We start from the raw sequence: 22,510 nt of genomic DNA, 5'->3' as shown, positions 1-22,510 counted from the left end.
TTATTCTAAAAATATAGTACTGATAGATAATGATTAAAACATATAGTGCTATTAACATGCGTTTTATTAGAGGTGTAGATCCAGTGGCGCAACTACACGTTATTTAGGTGGATGCGAAAACATAAGGCGCGCCGCCCCTCCAGACTGGGTTTTGGGGCCCCCTCTGGTGCTGCGCCCCTATGTTGCATACGCTGCATACCCACTTTTTGCGCCACTGTGTAGATCCCTACTGCTTCTTTGCAGTTGGACAAGTTTTACAGGTTTAATTTTACCCTCTGTTTGGACTGGAAAATTTCAAATCTGGCAACAGTGGCTAACGGCGCCATTTTTGTTTTTGATGAGTGTGATGCGCATGCGCCATTCTGGATTAAAAATATGACGCAGCTTCTTCTTGAGTGTTTAAAAAAAAGATGCAGCTACCACCTGGCCGCACGGAGACACGAAACTGTCGGTCCGRTATTTGTGAACTTTGGGTCCTGGATTAAAAAAAAAATTATATTTTCGGATCTCCCAAGACGCGGAAACCGAGTGGACGCCCAACCTTCTGACTGAAACTTCTGTGGGTCCGCTTGAAATCGTGTCAGTGCTAGTCGAGACCGAGCTTGGTGCCTTGTACTTGACCTACGAGTTGTCCGCCAGAGCGTCATGTTTGAAATCACTGCGTTGGTTATTCGGTAAATTATTTTTCGGAAACCAGTTGTAAGTCTTTTTCCACCAATGACGTTAGTGAAGCCACTTTTTGTGTCTAAACAGACTAGCACACAAGGAGAGACCCGACCATGGCCTCTCAGCGGCGGTGTGTTTGGCTGCTGGCCATATATATATATATATATATATATATATACACACATACATATATATATGTATGTGTGTGTGTGTGTGGTATCAGAGCTTAATACCACACTGCTTATGGAGAGTTAAGTGTCAAATGACAATAAATAACTTATGTAATAATTATTTAAGTGTGCCATTGATTCATTAAACTCTTCACTGTCCAAAGATTTGTCTTTTGATCCGTCTCTAAATAATGTTTATTCAAAGATTGCTTACTTAAAAATTTACAATAAAGTTTTGTAAAATACATTTCTCCTCATCTTTGATAATTTTTTTGCAAATATAAGTCAACAGAACTTAATTAAACGTTCAGCTTGGATTTAATTTAAATATAAATCATGAGCGTCTTGTCGTTTTGATGTTTCTGAACTAAATAAACATTATTTATTGGTCAGAATCCAGAGCTGTGCAAATCATTACCAACTTCAATTGTGATCTCTAAGGAAACAGACGCTCGGCCTTCAGCRAAACCACCGGTCAGATCCACTTTTCTGTCAAAAAATCATCTAGTTTCAACCATATTTATTATCTTTCAAATCCCTTTCTTAACTATGAACAATGAACAAGTMAAAAAAATTGTAAAATTACAAAATAAAAACAGAATTTTCCTCCACTTTTCAATTTTCTCTAATGTGTTTTGAAAAAAAAACTTAAAACAGGAGTGAAGCTGAACTGATAATGTGCAGTGGTTGYATAGTGATCAGATTGTTTGTAGTCTCATATTTTTGAGATCCCAATAAAACCTTTATATGAGAATATGGTTAGAAATCACATTCACAGCATCCTTAGATGTATTGTGAACAGAATGTCAACACCCTTCTATACGTTTCAGTCCAGTGCATATCAGTTCCTTTGATGATCTGACCAAATGACTGAATTCCTTTTCAACTTTGTAGAATCAAAGTATCATAACATGCATCACAAAACGGCATATGCTASGAATGAAAGAGAGGAGACTTGTTCTGAGTTGCAGTTTAATTTTAGTGTCAAAATAATAATAATAATTAAAAAAAACAGTATTCAAAAGAAGTCTTTAACAACCCTGGGTCTTTGTGTGGGAAATTACCTTGCTGAGTGTTTCCTGGTGTGGGAATATAATATCTGGAGCTACAAAATTATTGGATTATCGTTCTAAAAGAATATAAATAGTAATGAATGTAGGTTTATAAACAATGCACAACCTAAACTATCATCATCATTCTATTGCAAAGAGGAAAGAACAGGACAGCATTGTYATATCTTGTAAACTCAAACCTCAATTTCAGAAAACTTTATTATTTTATAAAACATAAAAAATAATAATAAAAAAAACATATACCAATGTGTTTTGTTTGAGACATTAATTTGGCACAAGTGCAAAGTTAACTATCTATAGTATCTTGACTGATAAGTTTGAGAAAATGTGAACAGTGGCGCCACCAAGAAGCTATTGTCCACTGTGGTGGACAATRATTTTAGAAGGGAGGACAGGCTTTGATGAGGTGCCACRTTTATTTACGCCTATGACACTTTTCCATTCTTCAAAGCATTGAATACATCTATTSCATTTTTATTTAAATAAATGYATTGCTTAATATTTATCTGCTGAAAAAAGARAAAGAAAAAGCTGAATTGTGGCCCTCAAAACCGAAGATGTCAAGAAACATTCCCTTTGTACTTGTGTCTCAAATYAAAGTTYAAAAATAACAGTGAAAAGATTTCCATTTCTATTAGAAGTGTGAAAACTGCACACTTTTCTGGAAATTAAGTTTTGCATTGTTCCTACTGAACTGCACATTCTTCGGTTCCMGTACAGCTGCGCTATTGCTGACCGCTAATTACTTGGCCAGCATCTTCTAAGCTKCAGATTTCCATCCTGACGCTAATTAAAGCAGGTCACAGAAACAGATAAAAAATAAATAAATAAAAAAAGTTTGGCCCACTGCAGATGTTCTCTGTCAACTGAAGATGCTCCGTTTCGTGTGAGACAACAAAAAAAAATTGGTAATATGTCAACAAAATGCACCCTGAACCAAAGGCGTATGCTCACAATCRCTCACTCATCATCCTCTAGCATCATTCACACAGATAAAGTGTCAGAAATGATATACTGTATCTACATTCTATTCCTTCGGATTGCTGGTGCTGCACAGTCGTAACTAAAAGAGCATAACAAGTAAGGCAAAGCCAAATTTCTCCACATCGTGTTTCGGTCCTGCAGGTCTGGTCACCTGTGTAAGGGAGCACAGTCTGAACTTGGAAAAAACCCCCCAAAACAAAACGAAAAAAAAAAATACACAGCATTACAGCATGAACGTCTCTATTGCTTACATTTCACTCTAGTACACAGCTATGGTTGCACTGGCAAACAAGCACCAGTCCGTCTCTGTCCCTCCACCACTGWCACCAAAAGTCCAATCTGGCTCTTCTTTGTCACGCGAGGAGATCTTGAACAGGTTCTTCAGACGTGGCAGTGGAACTGAGAAGAAGCGTCTCCGTCTCATGGTCCCGTGCGACTCGACGTGTGGCAGTATTTAACGCACACCCGGGTGTGACTAGAACAGCCGAGCCTGCTTCTTCAGCTCGTTCCGTTTCCACAGAGCCAACCGGTCAAAGTCCTCCACGGTCATGCCGAACACCTGGACGAACTCCTCTGGGGACAGGTGGCGCTACGGCGACAGAGACACAAAAACTGTGTTATTTTATCCTTTTTACACCTGGAATTTCTGCATATTTACTCTGCTGCTACATGACTATGTGCATTCAACAAGTTATCACACCTCTTTGAATTTTGTAAGATATTGTCATGTAGCAACATGTAGGTTTTAATGGATTTTTAGACGAACACAAAATGGAGCATATTTTGAAGTGGAAGCAAAATGGTATATTAGTGCAGAAAAGTTTTATCAATAAAAATTTGAGAAGGGTGGTGTGCATATGTTATTCAGTTAATCTGATATCCCTAAAGTAAAATGTTGGGGCAAAATTGCCTTCTGAAGCCACCTGATTAGTAAACAGGGTCCATATTTAAGGTATTTAATCGCAGTAAAAACACAAGTGTTCTGAGACGCCCTCAAAAATGAATCTAAATTGTTCACAACAAAGCATATCTACGTGTTACAATGACCAAGTAAAAGTTCAACCTGTTCATAGTTACTCATCCGATCCGAATGAGCTTGAGCTCAAGAAAACGGTCAAATCAATGCTGAAAGGTGGTAGACGGATGCAGCAAAGGCTGCAGCTGCATGTCTGCATTTTTAGCTGGCTAAGCTGTTCTACAAAAAAACAACAAGAAAACCCCAGCAGGTTGACTGCAACTATATGAAATCTTTGAAAAACTGTAAAACTTTTGAAGAGCATGTATACTATTTTGTCCACAACTGAGGATTACTTTGGGTTTTCAATCCTATAAAATCCCAATAACTTCTTGTGACAAAATATGAGAAAATTCAAATGTGTGAATACTTTGTCCTTTTATTGTTAATGTGCAAGATGGGCATAGTTTTACTAATTTAGAGTACAAACGACAAATAAAATAAAAAGCCTTACTCTGATAATTTTACTACACCCTTTAAAATCTTGCACTATACCTTTAATTTTGCAGGCCAGTTCAATTTCACCTTCCCTGCATWACTTACTTCCAGTCTCGCTCTGTCGACGTCTTTAGGCAGCTTATTCCGCCCTCTGGTGGTGACAATGAGAGAATCATATGGATAAACCTGCGGAGACGGAAAGTTCTTTTAATCATTTCAGAAATCTGGGTTAAATAACTTTTGCATTATGTTTATGGGGAAAAAATGAAAACAATTTTCTAATCGTACCTTATACTCAGCTGCAAGAAATGAGAAACAGATTAAATAGATTAAAGGTTTGGTTTAATTGCTTCAATCTGACAAAGTCTCGGTGTTATAAAGTCCAATTAAAATCACCTCTACTTCCCCAGTTGACCTCGCTGCCGTCGTCATACTGATACTGGTAGCAATCTGCGCTCTGAGGCTGCAGATGCAAGGAAGGAAATTGCGATTAACAAAAATAATTGCTTTTGGGAATTCCCATGAAAAACCCCTCATTAACGTAAAAAAATAGGTGAAAACACATGATTAAAATTAGCTCTGGAGTGCAATCTGATCTCACCCGCTGAATACCATTGCGCCTATATCCTGGCAGTGATGCTGACTTGCAGCCAAAATCTAAAGAATGGTCACAAAAACACACAATTAATTGATTAAAGCGTTATATACAAGTTAAATACTGGATTTGGTCAGGAGATGGCGATCACCACCAATGATAAAAAAAAAAAAAGAAACAAACGATCAAATTCCAGATGTGGGAACTGAGGCTTGGATGATTCAGTAGAAATTATTTATGAACCAACATGAGCTGAACAACCACGAAACAAACAAAGTATTGACAACAATAAAAGAGAAAGCTAGCACCTTAAAGTATGTCACAGTTTGGTGTTTGGCAGAGACTGAACACATTTTGACACAATGAAGATAAACTCACCACTATCAGCGCTGTACTGAGATCTTGGTGCTGTGGGACAAAGAGATCACACAATTATATTCTGTATTAGCTATTCCAAGACAGACGGGACGAGTCTCTGATTAGTCAGAGGCTCAGAAAAGACCATGAAATGTAGCTCTTTGGAGGCTCAGTGAGTAATGGAAACGACACRCACACACRCACACACRCACACACACACACACACACACACACACACACACACACACACACACACACACACACACACACACACAAATGGATACATTGCTGAATATTTTTGGGAGGATTTTTTGCTTCTTTCCACGTGCTGCAGCTCGTTTGGTTGCAAGCCTCCAGACCAGATCCAAGACCAGACTCTGTTCAGTGGTTTTTCCCTCCCATGTGGAAAACAGCTTTAATGAGAGATTTTAGTGCCCATAAATAAAACAGGACATGGGGCTGGCAGCTGTGAATACAAGACAGTGTGATAAATACAAAGATAGAGAGATTTTTAAAAAAGTAGTCCACAGAGAGCAAACTTGTTTATGTAAAATGGCGTAAAGGAGGGAAGAAAGTATTTCGGTCGTACAAAAGGCAAACTGGTATCAGAATGTGAGAAGATAAGTAGGAGTGTGCAGGATCCCCGAAGCTTGGATTAAAATTTAAAATAAATCACTTCAGATCTCTCATTTGTGAATATCTTAAAGGGTATATGCATCACAATCTTTACAAATGTATTTTCTATTGTGTTTCATCTCATAGCTCACAATAGTTCTATTAGTCTCCATGATAAAATTGAGAAATATATATATAAAAGCATGGGGGCGGAGGAAAACGAGATCACAGCCAGAAGTTGCTAAGGAGTGATAATGTCGCACATCRAAAACGAAACACGAGCATTGATGCAAAACACAGCGAAGGGAATGAACCACTTACAAAGAGGAAAGTAGTGACGGCAAAGATTGCAGGCTGAATTTCAGTTTTCAAAGTAAATATTATTTTGTGTAATTTGCGCAGTAATAAGGAGGAAGTCGATAGAATTGCTGTACGAGTGGAGCGGCTGAGAGACCCAACAAACCGGTACTCTATGGACGTATTTAAAAGGCCTCCACGGTGAGCGCAGTCAGAGATTAGAAGGAAAGTTAAAGGCCGCCCAGTTACCTCAGTGGACTGGCTGTTAATTCCTGCCGAAGGAATCTAGAACCAGAGCAATGGACTTTGTTGTGTCCATGTCGCTCAGGATTATGTTGTTACATTCCAGACAATCCAAGACTCCATTTGTTTCATAATAGCGGGCCAAAAGGTGTTCACAGCAGAACACCTTTTGTTAAAACACAGCAGCGTTGTGTTTATGGATTGACTTCCTGCACTGACGATCTTTGTAGCGTGGCCACACATTAACCTACTGATGTGCTTTTTGTCAAGAAAAATAAAGGAAGGAAGATCGTCATACACAGTAATATCCTTCTATGTTAGCAGGTGTAACACACCTGTTTTAAGTGGGGTTTTTTTCTGCTTTTCTAAAACTAATTGAAAGGCAGGCTGTTATTTATTCATGCATCATACTGTCGAGATTTTTTTTTGTTTTCTTCTCAATACCATAATAATACATGCATTTTAACATACGCTGTGTTCAGTCAATCGAGCTATTCTTACATAGCTACTCTTTTATCTCGCCCCCCTCACCGCCTACTCCAGCGATGACCCTGTGTCACCAACCTCGCTGCCCTCCACCTTCAGCCCACTGATGACAGATTTATTTTGAAGCTCATAAAACGCTGTTGTTCAAATGCTTTCGTGCATGGGTAGGGGTGAGGCGGAACAGCAGCCGCGGCCAGAGCTGCAAGTGATTGTGAACTTTAAGACAGGGAGTGGAAGAGGAGCCAGAGTGCAGGGGGGGTAGAAGGGCGGGGATTATCCTCACAGCCGTTGATGGTGTTGTTGTACGCCGTCGTGCCGTAGCCCGTCGTGTTCAGTGTTTCCTTGCTCCCGCAACGAGAATTCCTCGCGCTGCCCCAGGGGTCGTTGTCATAGGAACCAGATCTCGCTTTCATCTCCTCCTTGAGGATCATCCGTCCGATGCCACTCCCAATCTTTAAAGGAAAGACAGTGCGGGGGGGCAACAGGAAAAAATGAGAAGACAAGGAAGACTCCTTAAATACAAGAAGTGATTTTTGGTGTCATAAAAAAAAGAAGCCTTTTTTTTTGCTTCTTTACAGAGGAGAACTGTCACTTTAATCACTTTCTCAAGAAAGGGAGAGAGAAAACAGTGGAGCTCTCACTCTTTGAAGACCCTGACTCCAACTCTCTTCATCTCCTCCCGTCGAGAAGCGTCGCCGTGGCGCCCGGTAGGCTGAGAGAGAGAGAGCGAAATGACATAAAAGAGATTTCCCTTATATGTAAAAGTAGCTCAGAGTAAAAAAAACAGCAACAACAAAGTGAGCGAGTGAAGAAAATAATAAAATAAAAAACGAATAAGAAGCAGCTTGACAGCTCTTTACCTCTCGGGGAGCTGGTGTACGGGTAATAGTCCGACTCAGACTGCGTGTATGGCTCTGGAGAGTAGGTGGACAGGCTGGAGGATCGGAGGATATCCTCACTCGTTCTGCTTTTAGTGGCTGATTCCGCATGATTGTCTGGAACAAACAGGAAAAAACCAACATACAGTTAAAAGTCATTCATATATGTAACCATCACCTAACACTAAATACCATTTAACAGCTTAATTCTTAATAATATACCTTGTCGGATTATGATGACAAACCTCTAAATCGCGCACTCTGAAGGGCTTTAAAGCTGATCGATTTTTACTGCATTTCGACAATGTCTTACTGCGATTCAGAGAAAAATCTAACCTGTCGTTCAAGTAAATTTAATCAGTACAAGGAAAACAAGCCCACAGGGTAAGAGATGCTCTGCTGTGGTTGACAACTGGCGTGACGTCCTCATCCACATTCATCCTTTGTTTCGTGCCACACCCAAAGGGAGTGCTTGAAACAGAAAGACTAAATCTTAGTCTAGTTAAAGTGCTAATAGTGTTTGTCAAAGTCTGTGCATTACATTTGTGTTGGTGGTACAGAAAGAGATTTTCTTGTCCAGACTAAGTGCGGCCTTCGAGAGAAACGGTCACAAATTACTGAATAAAACTTATGGATATTAAAAATATATATGTAAACTGAAAAATTACTATTTTATTCCATAGCAGTTTTTAGACGTGCTAATATGTGCGGCTCTGAGCATTTTGTAAATAAATATACGTCACTAGTACCAAATGGAGATTCTCGAGTTAACGATCGAGTTTGCTCATGCACTCTGCAACTACATTGAACAGATAATCACAAATGAATTAAAGAAAAATTATTGCTTTATTCAACTTGTTCTCAGTCTGGAAAGCTTTTCCAGCATTTTAGCATAAATCACTTTCAAACAGACGGCTTCACTGGGATAAAAAAAAAAAAAAAGCAGAGTATACATTGCTGGTGTAATTTTACACTACATTTTCCCAGATGTCACATGCGCCGTTTTCACTGTCAGCAGAGATCAATACTTTCAGCCAATGGCAGCAGGACAACAAGTCGGATTAGAAGTGGGTTCAGTTACAGCTTAGCCCGAAGCACACGGTCGTTTTGCAAGCACCACAACGCCGTGACACGGAGGCCGCTCTGCACTTGAGCACAGTCGATAGATGTAAAGGGGCGATAACGCATGGACTGTAATGTCACATAGATCACTCTTCATTCTGCCAGCCATTAGCCACACCAGCCTCCCGATCCATAACGCACTGAATACCTGCGTGCATGACAAACGATGCTACGCTGGTCTTCACGACACATTCAGTACTTTCGGCTCAACTGAACGCCAACGGACACGCGGGCACACAGAGGCACACACACACACACACACAGGAATCATCCATCCACTGAGACTTGAGTTAAACAGCGAGAGGAGGGGGATACTTACARAGGCAAGGTCACCGCGCAAAGTGGAGCAGAGGGTGGAGGGAAGTGAATAAAAGTGATTGGATGCAATAAAAAAAGAAGGCAAAAAGAAAAGGGAAACATTATTGAAGCATCCCTGAGGGAGGTGAGAGAATGTGACAGCTTTGCTCGGATGAGCACAAAGCCGGGAAGGCTTTCCACGCGGCCTTTTTGCATCATGTGCTGCAAGCCGGCTAAATGATTCATTCATTACTGGCCTTGATGTAAAAAAAAAAAATGAACAGGAAAATTAGATTTAAGGTCTAAATCTGTGAAGATCTGAATTTAGTGAATTAAATAATGAACGTCACTTTAGAAGAGCATAAAGGACACTTAGGATTGATGACACAAGGTAAAGGGTTACAGATTTTTTGAAAAATTCTTACTTCCAATGAAAACATTTTGACCAGTGATGAAATAATCTTTCGAGCTGAGAAACATAGGGTGGTACACGACGTCTGTTTACGGGTCGACACGCTCACTGACCCACAGCACGGACGAGCATGCAGGACAAGGGAGGAGATAAACCGTCGTCAGTCTGCAGATCCCGTGATGCTCAGCTGAAAAAGCCTTTTGGAGTGCAGTGTGACGAGAGGACAGCGAATCTTTTAATTATGCACTGAAGCATGCTATACAGATGGCGGAGTAGCATTTGGGTTTAATGATTTGTGAAAAATGGCTAAAAAGCATCTTGTGTTAACTACGCCAGAGTGCCAGTTGGATAAACGACGGCACAAATGCACGGCTAGGACCGCCAACATGTCTGCCGGCTGGGAAATACAGTAAACGGGCCAAAACAAGTTGCTTTTCTAATTCGGTTTTGCACCGTTCTCTGTTTGGCTCCGTTCTGTTCTCGGAGGACTGAGCCTGAACAAAACCCCTTCCTTCATTCGCATCCCTCTCTCCACTTTACTTTCCTGTCGAGAACTCGTCATGGACTGTGTGCAGAAGTAGGATCATGATGTTTCTGGCATGCACATGAAACACAGCTCTTCCACATTTAGCTACTGCCACAAATGCAAATGATACCAACAGATCTTTTTTTCCCCCGGCTCCGAGAACAAACTCAGTAAGCGCGTTTCTGCGCTTCTGAATTCTCGCTGCAAAGCGGGGGTTACAAGCTACGCCGATGCCGAGGAGGAGCATCGGGGGAGAAGCCGAAGAGGAGCACGACCACGGCACGACTAAACTGACAGGAACGGGGAGGGTAGGCCGAGGCGGGACCGAACTAAACTGTACCCGTTCTCTTATAGATGGGCGGCTTCCTGTAGATGTTGGGATCCCCTGTGGCTGAGGAGAGAAACAGGAGACGGAGAGGTGAAACGTGAAGGAGCGTCAAAGGGAGAGGCTGTGAATCTCTACTGGGTTTGTGGGGTGGAAGGTAGAAGAGAGGGAAATGAACGAACAAGAATTTGTTGCAAAGAAACACAACTCGATCATATTTTGCCACACGCACAACATCAATAGTCAGAATGCTTTGGCATTAGCAAACTGCGACTGATGGCATTCACTGAAAAGAAAGGAAAAGGAAAAAGTTGAGAGTGGTGGCAGCTGCAGTGGGGGGCGGGGCAGATGTGAATGCCTACCTGGAACATGAAAATGTTTAGGGGGCTGGTTTGTGGTGGGTGTGCTTGATCGCCCCTCTTGGCCATAACAGGGTGAACTCCTGCCACTCTCAGAGCCTGTAGCCAGCCACAGCCAGTCAGAGTAAAGGAGACATGAGCATGAGGAAAAAGGTGTTGACACATGCGAATGAAATGCGCTCAGATATTTGTCAACATTTGCAAATGAGCAAGAATAACTTTTCCACTTGTGTAATGCAAAGTACTATTGAGCTTGTTTACAGAGCAGCTTTCCAATTGCAGGATCAACGGCGCCACTGCACAAGTGTAAGAGTAACATGAAATGCCAGCAGAGGAACAAGTCCAGCAAATGAAGCAGCCAAACAAAAACAGCAACATTCTGTTATCGGGAGGTAAGCTATGCTGACCCCATTAGAATCATTTAGGGCTTTTGTAACTACTGAACAGGCATGTTGATGGTAAAATCATGGAAATTTCTGAAATTCTACAGTATTAGCAACTGCACAGTTCCTATAAAACATTCATACCCTTGAACTGTTTTTGTTTTTCGTCAATTTCCAACCACAGACATCGCTGCATTTATAGGGATTTTATGTGACAGGCCAACGTGACTGACTAATTTGACCATTTTGTCTTTGCCCAAGCTCAGTCAGGCTGACTGGAGCATCATAAGTCCTGTTACAGATTCCGCATTATATTTAGGTCGCTACTTTGGACCGTACATGAATATGCGCTGATTTAAACAACTCCATAGTACCTCTGACTATCCTTTTTGGAGTTATTCTCATGCAGGAATGCAAAACTCTGATGCCTTGTGAAGCCTCCAGAAGCTTTTCTTCGACTGGCATCCAGTGTTTAGCTCTTTCAGTCCTATTAAAGTGGACCAGCTTCCCTGTCCTTTGCTGAAGATAAGCATCCCCAGAGAGTGGCGCTGCCACCATAATTCCTGGTGGTCTGTCGCATAAATTCCCAATAAAATTAATTTAAGTTTGTGGTTAAGACCTAAAAAAAAACTACTTTTGACAACAGGTATTGTAAAGAAAACAACAAGAAAACAATTTGAGCTACACACTACTTTTCTCACCAGGGTAGACAAAGTGCTGTGGAGAGCGAGGCATGATGGGTGACATGCCTTGACGACTGTAGGTCGGGGAGTCAATATAACCTTGAATGGGGCATCGGAGCTGCTTTGCATCCGGATGGTCATAATCCTACAACGACAAATAAATGAAGTTACGTCTCAACTCATAGGGGTGTAAGAATAAAGAACAACAAACCACAGAAACTCTGACAATAGTTTACTTATTGGAACCCGCTCTTCCACTTGATTCAAACCAAAAACGCTTACCTGAGAATACGGAGAGAGATTTCCAAGGGACTGTGGAACCAATGGAGACAGACAATAACAATTTAGACTCAAATGTAAATAAAATGAACATTAGGCTGTGTGTTAAAGGCTAAAAGGATTTTGCAAGAGTAGGAAAAAAAGTCAGTAATAGAGGGTAAACATTTGGAATTCATACCGAAACAAAAAAGATTTTTCAAACAATTTCATGTGGTCAGTATATAAAGTTGGGCTAACCTCTGTTACTCATATAATTGATAAAAATAAAAATAAAAACTACTGTTTTTAGCAGCAGTCAGAGCTGCTGCTGCAAACCAAAGATCACAAAACCGAAAAAAAAAAAATTGGTAAAAATGCTACCTCTAAAAAAAAAGAGATATTACAGGATGAATCATCAACAAGTCATATTAAAACACATTATATAAGCATGCCGATGTTTGTCTAACCTCTCGGCCTCTGCTTCAGATGAAAACACAATCAGATGAACCGTGAAGAAGTTATTTGTGGAGAAGTGAAGCTGCATGTGTGAGGCACTGGATTTCAAACATCTTTCAAAAAGTCCAGTTTTTGTGTTATAAAGCTATTAGACTATAACCTTTCAGGATTTACAGAAACGTCACTCTAATATTTATACAGTAAAGAAAAAAGAACCAAGTTAATTACTTATTAATTATCATGAACTGAAGCCAATAAACACAAAAGGTGCACTGTGCACTTTCTAAAGCTAATAATTTGTTGAAAAACCCAATTTTTCAAAACACAAACAGGCAGTCTGTGGCAAAACCATGTTACTGTGCCACATCTTTGCAGCCTTCTTCGAGCTGACTTTTTTATTATCAGATTTTATTCTGGACAGACACCAGATACGTTTGGGTCAAATCTGCATGACTAATGGAAAGGTCCTTGATTTTAAGCGGAAATCCAATTACAAAATCCATATTATAGTAATTATTTACCATATTTTACAGCCAGTGTGGTATCTTTTTTAAGTCAATCACATCTTTTGAAAGTGAAATGTAACTTTGCCAGACCTTAAGACAATTCTCCCAAAAACTTTTAGAATATTTTAGCCAAACCAGGACATTTTTATTGAAAGAAAATGTTTCTGCTCTATAGTTTGTCCTTTAATCTGGACAAAAATATGCAAGAAACTGTAGTGACATGTAGCAATAATTTGTACAGCTCCCTCCTGATTGCCTGTTTGTTTCTTGTCTTCCTCCCAGATAAGTTTCAGTCTTGTGTTTTCATCACTTTTGGAGAATCACCCAGTCTTTGTAAAGTTACAATTGTCCCCTTGTCCTGACAAATACCTTTGTACAATGAGATTCTGTTCGTCATTTCAAGTTCTTTTAAACCCTGGGTTCAGCTAGAGGACGCAAATGAGTAAATGTTATGATAATCCTTCTTAGGAAGTTGAAATTTACCCAAAAATACCAAATGATGAAACTGAACCAAAAGGTGCAGGAAAAAAAATCAAACAAAACAAACATTTGTCAAATATGCAACCAGGTTTTCCATATTATTTACTTAAACACATTTCCTTTGTTTTTCAGGTTATGTGTCCAATAACACAATTTGTCATGGTCTTGAATCCACTGTGTTTCCCATTTATAAAGGATAAAGCTAATCTTGTTTCAGGTGGAATATCAGTGACTGTCCCCAGTTTTCAAGCAGATTTTAACAAATGGTCAGTCTGGGATGTGGTATCGGTACATTCGAATGGCTAAAGACAGTCATATAAATTGATGAAGCATTTTGTGGTCATTCATTTACTAATAAATATAGATATAATATTTAAAACATCATGTTTTGCCAAATAAAAACCGATCTAAACCACTTGCAGAAATGTTTGCTGCTTAAAAATCTTAAAAATAGAAAATAGACGGGAACAACACCATGGTTCATTAGACAGCATGTGTGTGGCAACAGTACCTCCCCATAGGTGAAAGTGTCTAGCCTTTCATCAGAGGTGTATCTGTGGAATGGCTGGTATGAGGAGGATATGAGATCTGGCTGCTGGACCTCATATATGGCCTTGACCTTTGGCAGGGCAGCAAGGTCCTTATAATCAAAGATCTCATTCTCCACTCTGGCCTGGAGAGAGGACACACACACACCCACCGACCACAGACAGAGACAGCAGCAACAAGACAAGACGGTCAACCACATGGACAACAAATGGTCACACGTTGCGACGCGAGCTCCGGTGGCGGCGAGGAGCAATGAAAGCTGATCGAGCATGCACAAGCCAAAAAAAAAAACAAGAAAAAAAAAAAACAACAGACAAACAAGCACATGCACACAGCAGAGCTTGGCAGAGCTGTTGACCACAGGGAGCTGGGCTTTTGTCGGAAATAAGGACGGAGAAGCACGGACAGTCACAAGCAGGAGGAAGGAGGGGAGAGGGAGAGGAGACAGTACGCACGACACGCTTGCTTACACTGCGATTCTCCATCATCCATCACCTTAAACAGAAAGGTCATCGATTATGTGAGAGGAGCAGAGTAAGGAAGGGCAGGGAGCAGCGAGACCTGCACGCATGCAGACGAGCGCCGACATGCAAATGTAGCTGTCACATAGAGCAGCGCTCAGCAGAGTGCCAAGCAGCAGGCTGATGGCTGTTAAAACGATGGACCTGGTCCAACTCCGAGCTCTGCGCAGTGACAACTGTTACATTTATTGCTTTCTGCACATCTGTATATCCGCTCAGCTCTTGTTAGACATCGTAAATTGCTTTCTCTCTATGTTACATAGATGACTAAATATATAACTTCAGTCACCGGGAAAGTTCTAACTGTTTTTCTCTTGCTAACCCCACTTAGCTTCACAATAGCGGTCGTTTTTCTATACGCTCAAGGGAGTTTTATATTGCCTTTGCAAAGTTTTCACACCCATTTGAGTCATTTGCTTATATCACAACCTGAAATTCCAGCTCGTTGTATTAGGGTTTAATGTGATGCCACCAACAGAAAGTAGTGCATAATTGTGAAGTGGCAAAACAGAAATGGTTTTCAAACTCTTTACATAGAAAGACCTAAAAAAAAAAAAAAAAAAAAAAAAAGGAATCACACAGTAAGGCTGTGCAAGTTTGTGGTCTAGTCACATGAGACTTAAATATAACTTCCTGACTCGCAAAATATCATTGTAGATGACAACTTTTATGTCATCTCCAGTGTTAAATATGATGGCAAAGGCATCAAGTTGTGGGGAGGCTTTTCTTTACATTGGCTCAGGAAGATAACCAAAAGCCAGACAGACCCAAAAACAAAGTAATTCTGGAAGAAGAATTGTTAGAGACTGCAAAAATATTTGAGTTGGTTGGCAGAAGTTCATTTTCCAGCTGGACAACAACCAGGTTTTTGCTGAGGAGAACTGAGCACAAATTTTTAAATAGAGTTTATTTCACATGCAAATGCTGCATGACTTTATGTTGGTTAATGACAAAAAAATATATATTGAAATGTGTTATTATGATGTGAAAGATAAAGAAAAAATGTTAAAGGGCATGAAAACTTCTACAAGTCATTGTGAATCTCTGAAACTCTGTCAGGAAGGGATAAACTTCATTTTATTGCCTAACAGAGTTAAACTCAACTCAAATTCTCTTACTTCTCATAATGGAAGGACTTTCTGGACTAAATGTAACACTAAAACACTGTTCTGTCTCGGGAGCTCTCTGATCTCAAATCAAACCTTGGCACAGCTGAAATAAAAAACAAAAACAAAACAAAACTAGCTCATAAAACTAGCTTACAATGCTAAATACTTTAGAGAACAGAACACCGGATGATAAAACAAACAAAGTGATCAAAAGTGTTGAGTTTGCCACCAAGCAGCTTCACAAGACACTTAAACCATAATCAGATGAGGTAAGACATAGACAGGTGAACAGGCCAAGGGAGTAAAGGGGCCTTGTGTTTCAGTGCTCAAAAATCCAACTTTCATGGTCGAATGCTGTTTCTGGGGTACCGAATGAACTTAAATATGGCTTATATGTGGAATAGTGACTAGAAGCTGGTAGATGTATTGGTTACTTACACATATAACTCTGCTGGGAGAACCTATGGAGGATCCTGGCGGTGAGATGGAGGTCTCCGACAGGCGTCTGTGCTGTGAGGAAAACGCCAGACGAAGAAAGATGAAGACCTAAAGTCAAGTCAAGTCACATTTTTATCTATCCGAAGCTTTTCTGCGAAAGCCCCAGCTCACCCTGAGTCTTCGCTCTGCCCTCGCGGCCTGCTTGCATAACGGGTGCCACACCTCGCAACCTGACGACAAGGAGGAAAGCATGCCGTGCGTTCATCTACTCTGGTTATTTCTGAGTGAGCATGCCAGCTTCTTGTGCTGATGCAGTCAGAGATTCACCTGTCAGGTACATCTCTTCCCCTTCTTTGAACATTGTGTTACAGCGGGCACATCGAGCACACGTCGGATGGTAATGCTTCCCTCCTGCCTGAGAGAAAGAGGAGTGACTGAGCATAAATTATCATAACGAAGTACCTCACAGACTAAGGGGTTAATCTACAAGATGTTGAACCGTCTCGTGCTGGACATTGTCTCCGTATGTTTTCCCAGAGTGCGTCACCTGACCTCCAGCGACCTCGTTGTGTTGAGACATCACTGGAAAGCCTTGTGCCGTTTCATGCTGCAGTCACACCCAAGGAGCAAATTCAAAACGAACAAAACATAGCGCCTAAAGTTTGGCACGTGCGCAAGCAGTAGTTAATAAAACAACCTTTCCCTGCAGTTAAAGTTGCATTTTCTAAAACTGTAAATGAGTTGTATGTTTTTTGACAATAGCTTCCCTTCAGCCATTCTTCCATGAAGGGTAAACTTGTGAAGTCAAAGCTAATCTGAGGATCTCTGCAATCTTTCCAAAGTTATGACGGACCTCTGTGTTGTTTATATTAGATTATTGCTTACCTTGCCCAACCCCACAGTTTAGGTGGCTGCCATGTCGTAGTAAACATGCACTTAGACCAACTGCATGCTTTTCCATTTTTGGTTGAAGAATTGAACAGTCCTCTGTGAGATGCCCAAACCTTGGGATATAGGTTTTATGATCCGACCTGTCTACTTTTATTACCTGGTATTCATGAAGCTTCATGAACTAATGTTCTCCAAAAAAAACTGTGAAAAACTTATGAACTACTTTGTGTTGATCTGATAAAAAAAAAAAACAACAACAACAAAAAACCCCACTAATAGACACTGAATTGTTGGCTGTATTAGGACCAAATGTGAAAAAGTTGAAGCTTGTGATGAATATTTTTTGCAGAAAACAGCATCTAATTTGATTAAGGGCTCAATAATGTGAAGCACCTTGTTAAGGGGACCTGCATATATACACATGTAGGAGGCGAAGGTGACTTCATGGACCAGATGTGCTTCTGCAGTGTCAATGACTGAGGCGTGGCCACGTCCTCTCACCTCAGTCTGCTCTCACACACCATTCCAGAATTCTATTTATAGGAGCATGGCCTAGTGTGTGTGTGTGAGCCAGGTTTTTATATCCTTGTGGAGCCCTATTTCTGTCTACACTGTAGGGTTGCGGGGAGCACTGCTTCTTGTGGGGACAAATCCCGGTCCCCATAAGGGGAAATGCTGTTTTTGGGGTTAGGGATGTGATGGATAGGGGTAGGGTTATGATAGGGCTGCAGAAAATGAACGGATGTCAATGTAAAGTCCCCACAAGACACGAAAACACAACTGTGTATGTGTGTGTGTGTGTGTGTGTGTGTGCTGGGAGTATCATTTTTATGTAATTTCATGCCTCGCTGATTTTTTTTCTGCTCCTATTAGAAGAGATAGCTTTACGTGATCTACAGGAATAGGAATAGGAACAGGAACAGCGTAAAGCTGGATTCCCAATTGTCTACAAGTAGCGTCTCAGAATACCAGGGCCAAAGCTGTTTTAGGCACTCGGGTTACTGTGAAAGGAAAGGCTAGGGGAACACATGAATTACTTCCATGTCCTGTTTTCAGAGTGTTTACCGTCATCAGGCGAAACTGTGTCCGTTCAAACAGTTTCTAATGATGCACCTATTCTCAGTAGGGGCATTTATAGGCTGCTGAATTTATTGAGAGGTAACGGTGTATAATGATCCTACTTCTTACTCTCTCTCTCTCTCTAAGCCTAGACTTAAAAAAAAAAAAAAAAAAAAGGACTGCTCATTAAATTAAATGGTTTTGAAAAGTTGAACTCAATATCAGGTCAATATTTTTGCAGATGAAGCATAATCAGTAACGCACACCAATTAGTCTAGGTCTGTGGCGTGCAGTAGGGAAGAAGACAAATGCTTAATTACAGGGCTCAAGAAAACTTGAGAACATTAGGATAAATTTAGTAGACTTAACGATGCAGCTTTTCATTTTCCACAAATGTATTACTGCAAAAATACAACCGACCAGGAGCAATTCCTCAAGCTTCTCCAGCTTTAACACGCAGCATCAAAGAAAAGGGGGCAATGCTTTGCTGATACAAACAGAGAACATTTTTTCTCCCCATTTTATTGGGATTTTAAGTGATAAAGTCACAATGAAGTGAAAGATTACATTTCTAGTTACGGTTTCTAACAGCTGCACACACGTCCCATCAACTCTGACAGCTTCTACATCAGTTCTAAAAAAAAAAAAACTAAAAAAAACAGCACGATGCTGCCGCCACAGTTTTTCACCATATGGATGCAGTTGCTCAGGGTGAGCAGCAGTGCTAGTTTTCCTTCACACACAATATTTTGAACGTAGCCCAAAAGTTCAGTTTTGTTCTTATCTGACCCTGAACACCTTCCTCCCCATGCCCCAGATGGATTGTGTCAAGCTGCCAGAAAAGGGACTTCCTTCCACCAATCGCTTTCTTTCTGGGCCTTTTCCTTATAGACCACGTTTGTGGAGTGATTGATGAACAGCTGTCCTTTTGACACCTTCTCCCTGCAGCTCCTCCACGGTTACCGTGTTCGTATCTGAATACCAGCAAGCCCCCAGGACAGCCGAATTCATGCTGAAGTTAATTCTGATTCGTTGAGTTTTGTTATTTAAGATCGTCAATAAGAGGGAACGCCAAACTTTCACAGATTTGTACTTGTGAAACAAAACAGGATTGCATGTACTTTTTTTCATAGGTAACAAGATAAAAAAAAGGGGGAATCATCAGCTTTGTCATATTCTATTTGCAAAAATGTTTTGCTAGGGAGTCATATTCCATCCACCTCAGAAGCTGTTAATTACATAAAAATCACAATTAAAGGTTTTGTCGAAAGTGTCCAAAAAATATGAAAAAAAAAAAAAAGGTCAAGGTGTGTCTGTACTTTTGCAGAGTGCTGTAGGGGAAAAAAACAAAAAAAAGAGAGAGAGACTTGCGGATAAAAGCAGACATGTCCTCATGTCTATAAATAGCCCAGAGAGGCTGGCAGTCAGGAACAAAGCACTTCACACCAGCAGTTCTGACAAGCAAAGGACCACAGGGATGACGAGGTGCAGTGTGTGTTGGTGTTTGTATGTTTTTTCTTTTCGTCCACCAATTCTTTTTAACCACGCATTTTCATGAAAGTAAAAAAAAAAAGAAACACTTCTAGAGAATCTTCCAAAACATTTAATTAGCACCGGTGCATAATGACTTTAATCATTTTTGCCTCCACTATTGTAACAGTTTTTCCCTCACCTTCTTTTTTTTTATTTTTTCCCCAGAGCCTTTTTGTTAGCGTTCACCCTGAGCTCATTTTCCACTGCAGCCCTCCTTTCAAACGCTGACTACTTTGGCATAAAAGCACAAATGGGGATTTTTTTATCACAGCAGAAATTGCTCTCAACGTCTGTCTCTCCTTCAGCCATCTTTTTCCCTCACTACTCCCCCCCCTCAAATCTTTTTATAGCTTCCCAATTTTCCTCTTAACTTCTTGCAGAATTTGGTGCAACTTTTTACTCCCTCCCTGTTTATGCAGGTAGACCTGTTATCTCCTCCAAAAATGTTGGGAGTAGAAATACTGACAGATGAAATGAATCTGATTTATTTTAAGCTACTTATCGTCCCTTGATCTTAAACCTCCCGCTCCCCTAAAGCTCAGTGGAACGTAGTCTGAGCTGAGAGCGAAATGCTGCTGTTTAACTCTGATAATGCTGATTTGCACCAAGTTAATACCTTTAATCTCTCCGTTTGGATTTCAATTTCATCAGTTCATGCTCCAATCTCACCTCCAGAACCCGTCCGCTGATGTATCTGTTACACGTTTCACATTTCACCCCGTACTGGGCGTGGTAATCCGCTTCACAGTACGGCGCTCCGTCCCTGCATCACAGAAAACATAAAAGGCGTTTCTTCCATTTTCTGGGCCGAAATGCACAACTCGTCCTGCTCTGGCCCTGAGAGGGAAACCGGAGATGGAGGAAGCGGCTGGAAACGCCGCGTCGCCCCCTCACCCCCCCGTCTCTACGCACTCACTTGCTGATGTATTCCCCCGTGAGAACCATGTTGCACGTCCGACATCTGAAGCAGCTGACGTGCCACTGTTTCTCCAGTGCCAGGAGAGACTGACCCTGTTTGATCTCTGCTCCACACCCAGCACAGTCTGGAAAAAAGAGGAAGACGAGACAAAACAGATGAACGGGGACAAAGAAAAAAAAAAAAAAACGAGGAAGAAGCACGCAAACCCGACGAGGAGGTGAGCGAGCTTTAGCTGTGAAAACAACCTTCTTTCAACACTTTCTGCGTCTTGTTTTTCAAGTCAGCGTTCTCCCACATTAAAGCATATTGGTCATTTAGCTGCCCTGAGGCGTTTGCCCCAGCAGGTGTGACCATCGCAGGCTGCGTAAGGAAAGCAGACAGGACAGCTCAAAGCTTGCAAATGATGCATGGCTGCACAGCTAAAAAAAAAAAAAAAAAAAATGAAATGAGGTCAGTGCTTCCCATTTGTTTCCATTTGGGAGACACTTTGCTCAGCTTAACCTTTTCTGACCCAGCCCATGCCCTCAAACAGAAGTCAACGCATCGCCAAGAACTGCATGACTCTGCCTTTTTAGCCTACAAACAATCAGCCAAACCTTGAATTTTTACTCACTCAGGCTTTTACATCCACAAAAATCTTCGTGGCGTCGTCACTAAAGTGTAAAGAGCTAATTTGACCCGGTGCGGACGCAACGTTTTACATTTAGGGACTGCACACATTCTGCATTACCACGTAAATTAAATCCTGCAACAATTACGGATGGTTGAATCAAGGAATGCTGGTGATTTTCAGCCTGATTGGCCCTGACCAGTGACCGTGTCGACAGCAACATTTTCTGCTCTAGAAGATATAAACGTAGAGGAAAAACGCTCAATGCAACAACAAACAGAGTTGTGTGGTTCAAAGTGCTCATTTTTTTTGCACATGCACACTTTCATTCTGATTAACAAACAATGCAGAAAACAAGGCAGTTTTCTGCTTACAAACTGCACAGGTAAAAAACAGGAACAAATCACATTCTGGCCATCGGCTGAAGCGTTCCATAAATAAGTAAAGCAACACCTCCTCTGTCGATCACGGCGACTCTTCTATTATCACGCTGGGACGAATACCCATATGCTGCGCAGGGCTGCCCTGGCATTTATTGCTGATTTACTGCAGTTGCTAAATTAACGTGGAGGCAAACCTCCATAAAAAAAAAAAAAAGGAAAAGATCAATTTATAGGACGGGTCAGGAAAGAATATACAGAATGAATAAGGAAGAGGATATAAAACAAAGTTCCCCAACAGGCCAGGGACAATGAAGGACTTTAACTATGTGGGTATCGTAAACCATCATGCAGTAAAAAAGTAAAAAATAAAGTGTATTTTTAACTTTTATACAAATAATAATTATATATATATATGTATTATTGTAACTTATGATTTGGTCTAGCTAAAGGAACCTTTATGTTCCTCTTCCTAGGAATGAAAAGAAGGTACATCTATCCTGAAAGAAATTAACTTAGCTGTTGATGCTAAGTTGTTGTTTTTTTTCTAATTTAGCTAATCGAGTGCCTGTCTAACCACTCACTGGGCCTGTCCTGTGGCTCTGGCAGGGGAGAGAGACTCCATGTTCTTAAAGTGCTTACTACCTTGTTTTCTTTCCATATAACATATACTGTACTTCCACATGACTTTCAAAAACAGGATTTGTTCCTCTCCACTCTCACTTCTATCAAGTTAACAATGTGATGCTAGATTAAGACTGAAAAGCAACACGAGGAATCTGCTTGTAATATCTTCTGTTTGCTTTTTGGTCTCTGAATAAAACTAATTCTGTTCATGTCAAGTTATTTGATGTGATGAGTGAACAAATATTTAATT

At 40.8% G+C, this 22,510-nt stretch overlaps 1 protein-coding gene across 8 annotated transcripts in view; it reads right to left on the bottom strand.

Annotated features, from left to right (window-relative positions):
• Nucleotides 1-1,794: 1,794 nt before the first annotated feature.
• ablim3 (actin binding LIM protein family, member 3) overlaps nt 1,795-22,510 on the bottom strand; it is a 59,415-nt gene continuing 38,699 nt past the window's right edge. The window contains exons 5-23 of one of the 8 annotated variants that reach the window (XM_008419568.2): nt 20,641-20,767; nt 20,394-20,487; nt 16,569-16,656; nt 16,413-16,471; nt 16,242-16,313; nt 14,136-14,297; nt 12,207-12,236; nt 11,943-12,069; nt 10,862-10,957; nt 10,515-10,565; nt 7,800-7,934; nt 7,581-7,651; nt 7,223-7,391; nt 5,320-5,349; nt 4,948-5,003; nt 4,743-4,809; nt 4,635-4,645; nt 4,452-4,532; nt 1,795-3,482 (exon numbers count right to left, since the gene is read on the bottom strand). In XM_008419568.2, coding sequence (XP_008417790.1) covers nt 3,369-3,482; nt 4,452-4,532; nt 4,635-4,645; nt 4,743-4,809; nt 4,948-5,003; nt 5,320-5,349; nt 7,223-7,391; nt 7,581-7,651; nt 7,800-7,934; nt 10,515-10,565; nt 10,862-10,957; nt 11,943-12,069; nt 12,207-12,236; nt 14,136-14,297; nt 16,242-16,313; nt 16,413-16,471; nt 16,569-16,656; nt 20,394-20,487; nt 20,641-20,767 — 1,640 coding nt within the window. In that variant the 3' untranslated portion in view covers nt 1,795-3,368. The remainder of the gene's footprint in view (nt 3,483-4,451; nt 4,533-4,634; nt 4,646-4,742; nt 4,810-4,947; nt 5,004-5,319; nt 5,350-7,222; nt 7,392-7,580; nt 7,652-7,799; nt 7,935-10,514; nt 10,566-10,861; nt 10,958-11,942; nt 12,070-12,206; nt 12,237-14,135; nt 14,298-16,241; nt 16,314-16,412; nt 16,472-16,568; nt 16,657-20,393; nt 20,488-20,640; nt 20,768-22,510) is intronic. The other 7 variants (XM_008419569.2, XM_008419570.2, XM_008419571.2 and 4 more) reach the window with 7 other exon arrangements.

This window comes from Poecilia reticulata, linkage group LG10, assembly GCF_000633615.1.
Source record: "Poecilia reticulata strain Guanapo linkage group LG10, Guppy_female_1.0+MT, whole genome shotgun sequence".
NCBI lineage: Eukaryota > Metazoa > Chordata > Actinopteri > Cyprinodontiformes > Poeciliidae > Poecilia > Poecilia reticulata.
This window is presented reverse-complemented; position numbering and strand designations above follow the sequence as displayed.